This window comes from Dendropsophus ebraccatus, chromosome 13 (assembly GCF_027789765.1).
Source record: "Dendropsophus ebraccatus isolate aDenEbr1 chromosome 13, aDenEbr1.pat, whole genome shotgun sequence".
Classification (NCBI taxonomy): domain Eukaryota; kingdom Metazoa; phylum Chordata; class Amphibia; order Anura; family Hylidae; genus Dendropsophus; species Dendropsophus ebraccatus.
The window spans coordinates 78,522,466-78,531,348 of NC_091466.1; the positions used below are offsets into that span (position 1 = coordinate 78,522,466).

Here is an 8,883-nt window from a genome sequence, read left to right on the forward strand (position 1 = left end):
GTCTCAGTATACAGCAGGGCTCTCAGGGGCCGGGGGTCTCAGTATACAGCAGGGCTCTCAGGGGCCGGGGGTCTCAGTATACGGCAGGGCTCTCAGGGGCCGGGGGTCTCAGTATACAGCAGGGCTCTCAGGGGCCGGGGGTCTCGGTATACAGCAGGGCTCTCAGGGGCCGGGGGTCTCGTTAGGTTACAGCAGGGCTCTCAGGGGCCGGGGGTCTCGTTAGGTTACAGCAGGGCTCTCAGGGGCCGGGGGTCTCAGTATACAGCAGGGCTCTCAGGGGCCGGAGGTCTCGGTATACAGCAGGGCTCTCAGGGGCCGGGGGTCTCGTTAGGTTACAGCAGGGCTCTCAGGGGCCGGGGGTCTCGTTAGGTTACAGCAGGGCTCTCAGGGGCCGGGGGTCTCGTTAGGTTACAGCAGGGCTCTCAGGGGCCGGGGGTCTCAGTATACAGCAGGGCTCTCAGGGGCCGGGGGTCTCAGTATACAGCAGGGCTCTCAGGGGCCGGGGGTCTCAGTATACAGCAGGGCTCTCAGGGGCCGGGGGTCTCAGTATACAGCAGGGCTCTCAGGGGCCGGGGGTCTCGTTAGGTTACAGCAGGGCTCTCAGGGGCCGGGGGTCTCGCTCAGTTACGTCAGGTTGCGGGGTCTCCTCAGTCACAGGACGAGCACACTGAGGTACAGTCCCGGCTGAAGCCAATAGCTCCGCCCCCTCATTCCTCGGCAGTGACAGGCCGGGGGCGTGGTTTAGGGCGTGTCCCCTGCAGCAGTCCCGGCTCCCGGGCGGTGTGTGGCCGTTGGCGGAGGGATACGCTGTTATAAAGCGCTGCGGCTTCACCACACACCCCCAGCACTCTGTGGAGCTCAGTGCGCCGTGCGGACCTTCTTCAGCGTCTCCCGTCACACGGATACCTAATCCTCCCGCCTCACCGCCATGGTATGTATCCGCCGCCTGTTGTGTCACTGCTATCCCCGGGGCCGCTCCTCCGCTAGCCGGCGGCAGCCTCCGCCTCATTGCGCCGCTCTCTCCCGGCTCTCTCCGGGCTGTCAGCGGCGGGCCGGCTGTGAGGCGCCTCTCCGGGGGCGGGGCTCTGGGCTGCGGGCGTTGTTGCTGCCGCGCGCCCCCGGACGAAGACGCGCAGCTGCTGCAGAACCTCTTCTATAGATAGTATGGACTTCTCGTCTACATCTCTGTAGGGCGTTATAGTGCCTAGGGCTCGGCTCTAGTCACGTGGCACGGTCTGTGGGTCACGTGGTGTTGCTGCACTCATTCATTATGTAGCAGCCATATAACGCACTGTCTGCGTTGTGACTGCTCAGAGCTGCGGGGTCCTCTGTCAGTGCATGCTGGGAGTTGTAGTGCAGCCATAGCTTGTGTGCCTGTTATACTAGATCAGGGGATATGTGTCTCAGTAACCTGTCCTGATGTCTCCTGCAGGCTGCACTGCTGCTGTATGGGCTCCTTATGCCCTCTGTGCTGCTGTATGGGCTCCTTATGCCCTCTGTGCTGCTGTATGGGCTCCTTATGCCCTCTGTGCTGCTGTATGGGCTCCTTATGCCCTCTGTGCTGCTGTATGGGCTCCTTATGCCCTCTGTGCTGCTGTGTGGGCTCCTTATGCCCTCTGTGCTGCTGTGTGGGCTCCTTATGCCCTCTGTGCTGCTGTGTGGGCTCCTTATGCCCTCTGTGCTGCTGTGTGGGCTCCTTATGCCCTCTGTGCTGCTGTTTGCCCTGCAGTCTGTGGTGTCATTCATTGCTGCATGCAGAGGTCTTACGTTGCCTCCAGCCGCCCAGGGATCATTGTCTACCATTATTATAGGACTGGGCTCTGTGGCTGGAGGACTAAGGGCCCTATTCCACGGAACGATTATCGTTCATAAACTCGCTCCAACGACCGCTCGTTAACAATCACTAAACTATTTATATTTTTTTTTTGCGAATGATTACACATAACGTGAAAGATATATGTAGTGTAACGATTATTGTGCGGTCGTTACACGGTCATTTAAAACGTTTGCCGGGGTGATCCTGACCTTACAACACACCTACTTTTTTAAACCTTTTTACAGACGACTGAAAGATTTCTAACTTTACGAACCAATTAGCGAATTATCTTTCAAAGACCAACGACTCTTTTTTGACATGCTGAAACAGTTTTGAACGACAGTATAACGATTTCGCCTTGGTCGTTCGCTCGTTAACACCAATTGGACGTATCGGTTATCGTTAACGAGCGGTCGTTGGAGCGAGTTTATGAACGATAATCGTTCCGTGGAATAGGGCCTTTAGATGGCTGCTAGCCGGCTGAAGCTCCATGCTCCTCCATAGAGACTTCCTCCTGTATAGGAAGCTTCATAGACCGTGCAGATGTCTCTAGGATGGGGAGTCCTATAGGTCTATGGTGGTGGCGGCAGCATACAGTGCATTAACCCTTCACGTCAGCACATATGTATGGGTACTCTGGATACAGGATCTGGGCTTACTGTAAAGCACTGTTCCCAACCTGTGTGTATTATAATTTTTGTATTTTTTTTATACGTAGACATAGGAGCAGTTCTTCGCATGCTTGCCTTGCACTGTCTAGATATGGAAATGACAAGTGATACTTGGCATTGCCTATTTAAACATTACTTGTGCCCAGAAATCACATCATAGGGAGGTGGGGGCAGGGCGGCCGAGCTGGGTTACAGGGAGCCATTTATACCCGATACTGGATCCGCTACTCGGGTGTTACTGATCGGAGATGGACAGGGGATCTGTCATTGGGCTGGTGCACCGCCTGGTAATATGGGGGCTTTACGTGCCGCCCCCCCTCACATTGCAGGATCTGACCACCTACTTGCTGACAGTGGTATTTGCCCCTGAACAGGGCTAATAGGACACAATTGTGTTATATCTGCCCCATCCTTTGAATCATTGTTCCACCCTGCTGGTGCTAAACTACAATTCCCAGCATGCCCTGAAATAGCTGAAGAGCCACAAAATAGGGACACGTTACTGTGATTACTTCCCTGCGGGTATAAAGGTCTTTGAACTAATGGCTCAGTATTTGGCAGCTATAAAGGTCCTTCTTGGCATTGGGTTGTGCAGTATTTTGCAGGTCTATAATAGCTGCCTGTATGTCTGGTGCAGCCGCCTGGTCAGGATTCCAGCTCCGCCTTTTATGTAACATGGCTGGTTAATGCCGATCATCCGGTTTCTGTAAGGTTTTTGCTTCTGGGTCTCTAATGCATTATGTTTTTCTGTCCTCTTTAGGCCGATCAGCTGACTGAGGAGCAGATTGCTGGTGAGTAATTGCTTTTTCCAGCGAGCGGGGTAATTTGGTTTGCAGGCTGTTCAGTCCCTTGTTATCCAGCGATGACTAAGCTTGTTTAGAGAGCGGAGCCCGTCTGTCATCAATCACGGCTCCCAGTCCTGCTTCTGCCGGCTACTATACGCCATAAATCGGTGCATGCTACTGCAGAAGTGGACGGCTTGTCTGCTTAGTGTCACTTAGAACCAGCCATGGAGCAGGAACTCTCTCATCACTTCTCTCTGCCTTATAGTGACTGACCCCCCAACAATCTAGCTTGACTGTGCCATATTAGAACCACTGTAAGGGCCTGTTCGCATGTCACTCATGGCAAACAGGCATGACAGTGTTAGGTTGTCTAGCAATGGAGAAACATGGCTGTTTTGTTTTTGGGCTGGGAAACAGCGCCACTCAAGTCCACAAGTTGTGTGTGGTATTGCAACTCAGCCCTGTTATTGCTTAAGCTTACCTGCAATGCTGCAACACAGCCTGTGGTCTGGTGTGGCACTGTTTGTGGACAAAACACACACCCACACACACGAGCCATAGTAATGAGTCTGTAATGCTGATGCAGACGTGGCTCCTCATCTTTACAACTCCAGTCATGCTGAGAAAGATTTCAGCTGTGGGGAAACTATTCCCATCATGCTTTGGCTACCAAGGCATACTGGGGGTTGTATTTTTGCATCAGTGGGAGATCCTCAGGTTGAGAACATTGCTGCGTAGGATCATAGGGATCCGGAATGTGAAGATCATGTACAGACTTGTAACATCTGCCGACATCTTCATAGTTTGTCCTAAAACAACTTGTCTAGAGATTTTGTAGTAACTTGTCTGTGGGTCGTGGCTCTTGTGGGGGTTTGGGGGTCTAGATTTGTTTGGTGCAGGTAGAGCAGCATTGGGTGCATGGCTTTTTATACAATCATTAACTGGCTTTACCCTCTCTTCCCTTTCAGAATTTAAGGAGGCTTTCTCCTTATTTGATAAAGATGGTGATGGCACAATTACCACCAAGGAGCTGGGCACAGTCATGCGATCATTGGGCCAGAACCCTACAGAAGCAGAGCTGCAGGACATGATCAATGAAGTAGATGCTGACGGTAAGTGATGAACGGTGTTCTCCATCTCAGACTACAGCAACAATAGTTGGATCATATTCTTACACAACAAGCCCATCATTGCTGAAGGTATTAGTGGTAATTTAGAATGTTTTGCATGCTGGGATCCCTTGGTGAGGTGGGTGTACCCCCTTGTATGCACTATGATCTGTTGTATTGCAAAAACATTTTTGGCTTTTTGTCTTAGCGCTCATCCTGATTTTTGTTAGATCAGAGGATCATGCTTTGAGATCTCAAGGTATTCTCCTAGAGTGCCAAGGCATTCTTCTCCGGACATGAGCCCTCTGCTCTTAATCATGGTACATTAACACGGCTCTAGTGCTGGACGGCAGCCAGAGGCTGGCGGTGCTGACAGCCACAAGTGGAGCTTACAGGGAACATCCCTATCTTTTTAGTATGTTGTAGACGGCTCAGTGTCTAGTTATGCAGAAAGTAATGTAGAATAGTGAGAGCAGCAGGCATGGGCAGCTGTAGTAGGTGGCCTTTGGGGTTTGCATGGTGGACTCTTCTGCAGCCCTTAGGGGTACAGGTATTCACGAATCAAGCTGTTAGGTGCTTGACCTCCTAATACACTAAGCTCATTTCTCCACTCTTATCCAGGCAATGGCACAATTGACTTCCCTGAATTTCTGACCATGATGGCAAGAAAAATGAAGGACACTGACAGTGAAGAGGAGATCCGTGAAGCATTCAGAGTGTTTGACAAGGTAACCGATCCTGTGAATAACGTGGCTCATTCTGTATCTTGTGCAAGAAATGGATGGGCCAATCTGACAATTGTTTTCTTACAGGACGGGAATGGCTACATCAGTGCAGCAGAGCTCCGCCATGTAATGACTAACCTAGGAGAAAAACTAACAGATGAAGAGGTAGACGAAATGATCAGAGAAGCTGATATAGATGGAGATGGGCAGGTCAACTACGAAGGTAAGAAGTGCTCATGGGGTCCTTGATTTACTGCTACAGAAAGGTCTTAGAGTGGTCTATGAAGGAATTGACATTTTTATAAGCAGTACATGGGTAAGCGATTAAAGAGGTTCTGCAGCTTTATGCACAGTGTGGTAGGGAAGGGGTCTTGTACTAATCCTGATGGAGAGTTAAAGTGGATTTATTGCATTTTGGATGTAGTCAAATGCATTTCATTCACGCCATGCTCAACTTTTCACAGGGAACTTGGTAAATGTTGCACTTGGCATTCAAGTGTTGGCTTTCTGATACTTTGGTGAAGCTTCTGCGTTATCAGGCAATGACACTGCAGAGTATGTGTGGCAGGACAATGCAAACTGGTGGATTGTGACCCTGCTAGAGGGGGGGGGGGTCATCATTTCCTAGGACTGTGCAGGACCTTTTACAGTGCATGACAGCAACCATGTGCTGTGGACCAGGCCATCTATCTAAATCCCAACTAACTTCCATGTTTTCTCCTTTCTAGAATTCGTACAGATGATGACTGCGAAATGAAGAACTCTCCCCAATTCCCCCTCTAGAAGAATCAAACTGAATCTTTTACTTACCTCTTGCAAAAATGTTCATTTACTCATTCTGTTTCTGTATAGCAAAACTGAATGTCAAGAAATACCTTCTGTCCACAAAACAATCTGCATGTAATGGTTGGTGGTCCTGTCCCCAAAATGATGAGTTTAAACATCAGTTTTACAGTATCTAAATACTCGTACTACCTTTTACCAACAAGGAAACACTTAGAGGACTCCTTAAGCTCCATTTGCTAATGATTACTCCACTGTTTGGGCTGGCCAGTTTTACATGCATGCAGCTTGACAATTGAGCACAGTCAGACCTTTGTATTTAAAACCAAGAAAAAAAAACACAAAAAAATGTAAAAAGTGATTCTGCCATCTCTGGTGGATTCGATTTCAATTTGTAGTATAAAATTGTCATAGCTGGTTTACTCTAAAAATTGGTTTATACCTCAGGATGGTTTGCAGCAGTATGGTTGAAGGATACAGATGGCGGAAGCTGCCCCCCTCTCCAATATCTCTGAATAGTTCTTGTACCTGCTGTGCTCCTGGATGACGACACTACCCGGGATGACATGTCTGTTCTAATCTCAGTCTAACATGTGTTTGTGCTGCACTTGAGAGAAGTGAGTGTTGGGCTCTTACCGTTCATGTTTTTAATAACAATAGCTCATCGATGGGGAGCGATCTTTGGACTCTTGGCATTTTTAAAGAAGAAAAAATTAAATGTCTGCACCAAACTTGGAGACGGCAGATTCCTATAATCTCCATAGGACTTCAGCACAACGATTGAGGCTGTTCAAGGGGAAAAAAACCTTCAAAAAATGTCCATTCCAAGTTGTAAATGCTAGTTTTTTTTTGTTTTCCAATAAAAGACCATTAGCTTAATGTTATATATTTTTTTTTTTCTGTTGACACTTTAATTTATTCATCCATCCATCCATGTACAGAGCGCTTCTCATGGCTTTGCTGGTTAGAGATCCTTCTAGTTGCATCTGTTCTGTCTCCCTTGTGTAGGTCCCATAGTGAAGCTTTGTACAGGCTCTTCTGATGGGTCCGGGCCCACGGCAGCGAGTGTATATTTTATAAGCCGTGTCTGCTGAAAATCACCTTTTTTGAATTTTTTTTTTTTTTCATTGACCTTCTAGTCTTAAAGTGTGGCACATGGAGGAGCCTTTTATATGCATGCACAAAGCTGAATTAAAGGCACATTTTGGCTGTTCTGAAAATTGTTTTTTTTTTTTTGTAAAACTGAGGAATTAAGGTGCGAGTCCTAGGTATGAGCACTGCGAGTACCTAGTCAGTGTTGCTAAGCAAGACTTCTCAAGTGTTTATGGCTTTCTCTAAGAGTCTGGAGAGGTGGTGGGTTTTGGGCTGATGCGTTTTTGTTGTGTTGAGCAGGATTTTAGGTGGTGGCCTATATTAACGGCTGGATTTGCCATTGCAGAGTATAGACATTATGACTTGATAAGGCTTCCTGATCTGTGAGTGCTGACTGATTTGCACTGATTTCTATGGACCTAGATGTGTATGCAGTGGATTGTTGGAAAAATGTTTAGGCTTTTGAGGAGTTTTGGGCAGGAGATCAGACGGTGCAGCAGATTCTACCACATCTGGCTGCAGCCTTGGCCAAAAAGCTTTGTAAACAGGCTATGGTCTCCCCTCCTCCCTACCCATATCCATGCAGTCGGATTCTGCTGAGACCTATGTAGGTAAGCTGTATTCGGCTTAGGGATAGTGTAGCGTATGAGGAGACTGGAATATGTTGTTTTGGCTACTTTGGAAAATTATCTTAGTGGGCGCTGCCAGTCTTCATTTCACTTATTGATCTCCTCGGCACCATTAATACATTTTGGTAGCAGAATGCCAAAGATTAGAACATGCATTGGGCGTGGCGGTGGTAGACAACAACACTTGGTGCACATGGGGTAGGCCAGGATGAGGCTTTAAGTGCGTCTCCTGCTTTTCATTTCCCATCTTTGTCATTTCTGGGCCATCGTTGGTGGTGATCACGTGTGGGTCAGTGGACGTGGCACTCCTCCTCCTGCGCTCATTCTACCATGGCTTGACTGGAAGCTTGTGCTAATTCTGAATCTGTGCTTGCACTTTAGGGAAAAAATAAAACAAACACGCTAAGCCTTGAAACAAAAGACCTGGATAGAGTAAATGGCTGTCCTGTATTGCAAATGAAATTAATAAAGCCAAATAAAAACAAATGTCCCTTGTGTTCACTCATATTACAGGGGATGGGTAGATGCAGTCTGCGCTCTATGGGACCATACCACCAAATAGAAGCAAACCATCATGTGTCTGGACCAGACCAACGCAGCTTTACAAACTAGACCTAGAGCTACCGCTGTGGAAGGTGCTATGTCTGGGTCTCTGCCCATAAGATGTGTGTGTAAAGGGCATGTCCAGTGTTCTCGTACACTGTTTAGTGAGTACTCACTGTAAAACATGGTGCCTCTGTTCAGGATACTCTGAGAAAGTATGGGGAGCATCTCTGGTCTCTGAGTACTTGTTCTCTGGTGCATTAGGCCAGTGTGACACAATGCACAGTAGTGTACAATCTTCTGGGCTATAATAAGTGCAGTATCTTTTGCTTTAGACAACCAGTTGAGGTAAGTCTGCAATATGTACTGCATCATGTCTCCTGTGGGAGGGGGGGGGGGGGGTTACTCCGGGTTCAAAAGAGGAAAATATGTCAAATACTTCTAATAAAACAACTTTTTTAAGGTGTAGGAGTTGTTCCAAATAGAGAATTTCTTTTACACATGTTCCTAGTGTTTCTGAATTGTAGCTGAGGTGGCAGTAAGGCTGTGTGTCGTGTAGGACTCACACCGTAGCTCAGAATAATGCTGCCTCTATCCTTATGTGGGAACTCTGGCTAAGAAAAATGTGCAATCCCCACCTATAATCGCATAGGTTTCTATTACATGAATTGGTTTGTCTGCAATACATCCTGACTCACACCCTGAAGCTGCTGGAAATCCTCACTGCCTG

The 8,883-nt window shown here is 48.0% G+C and overlaps 1 protein-coding gene across 1 annotated transcript; it reads left to right on the forward strand.

The window, feature by feature from the left end:
* Window positions 1-818: 818 nt before the first annotated feature.
* Window positions 819-8,096, forward strand: CALM1 (calmodulin 1). The gene is made up of 6 exons (XM_069951161.1): window positions 819-931; window positions 3,248-3,278; window positions 4,241-4,384; window positions 5,003-5,109; window positions 5,194-5,329; window positions 5,835-8,096. Exons 1-6 carry the CDS (start codon window positions 929-931, stop codon window positions 5,861-5,863), a joined length of 450 nt encoding a protein of 149 aa, XP_069807262.1. The 5' UTR covers window positions 819-928; the 3' UTR covers window positions 5,864-8,096.
* The last annotated feature ends 787 nt before the right edge of the window (window positions 8,097-8,883 follow it).

Excerpts from the sequence above, each read along its gene's own strand:
- CALM1 (XM_069951161.1), top strand. Across the intron at positions 4,385-5,002 it reads CAATGAAGTAGATGCTGACG|GCAATGGCACAATTGACTTC; the intron begins GTAAGTGATGAA and ends ACTCTTATCCAG. Across the intron at positions 5,330-5,834 it reads TGGGCAGGTCAACTACGAAG|AATTCGTACAGATGATGACT; the intron begins GTAAGAAGTGCT and ends TCTCCTTTCTAG.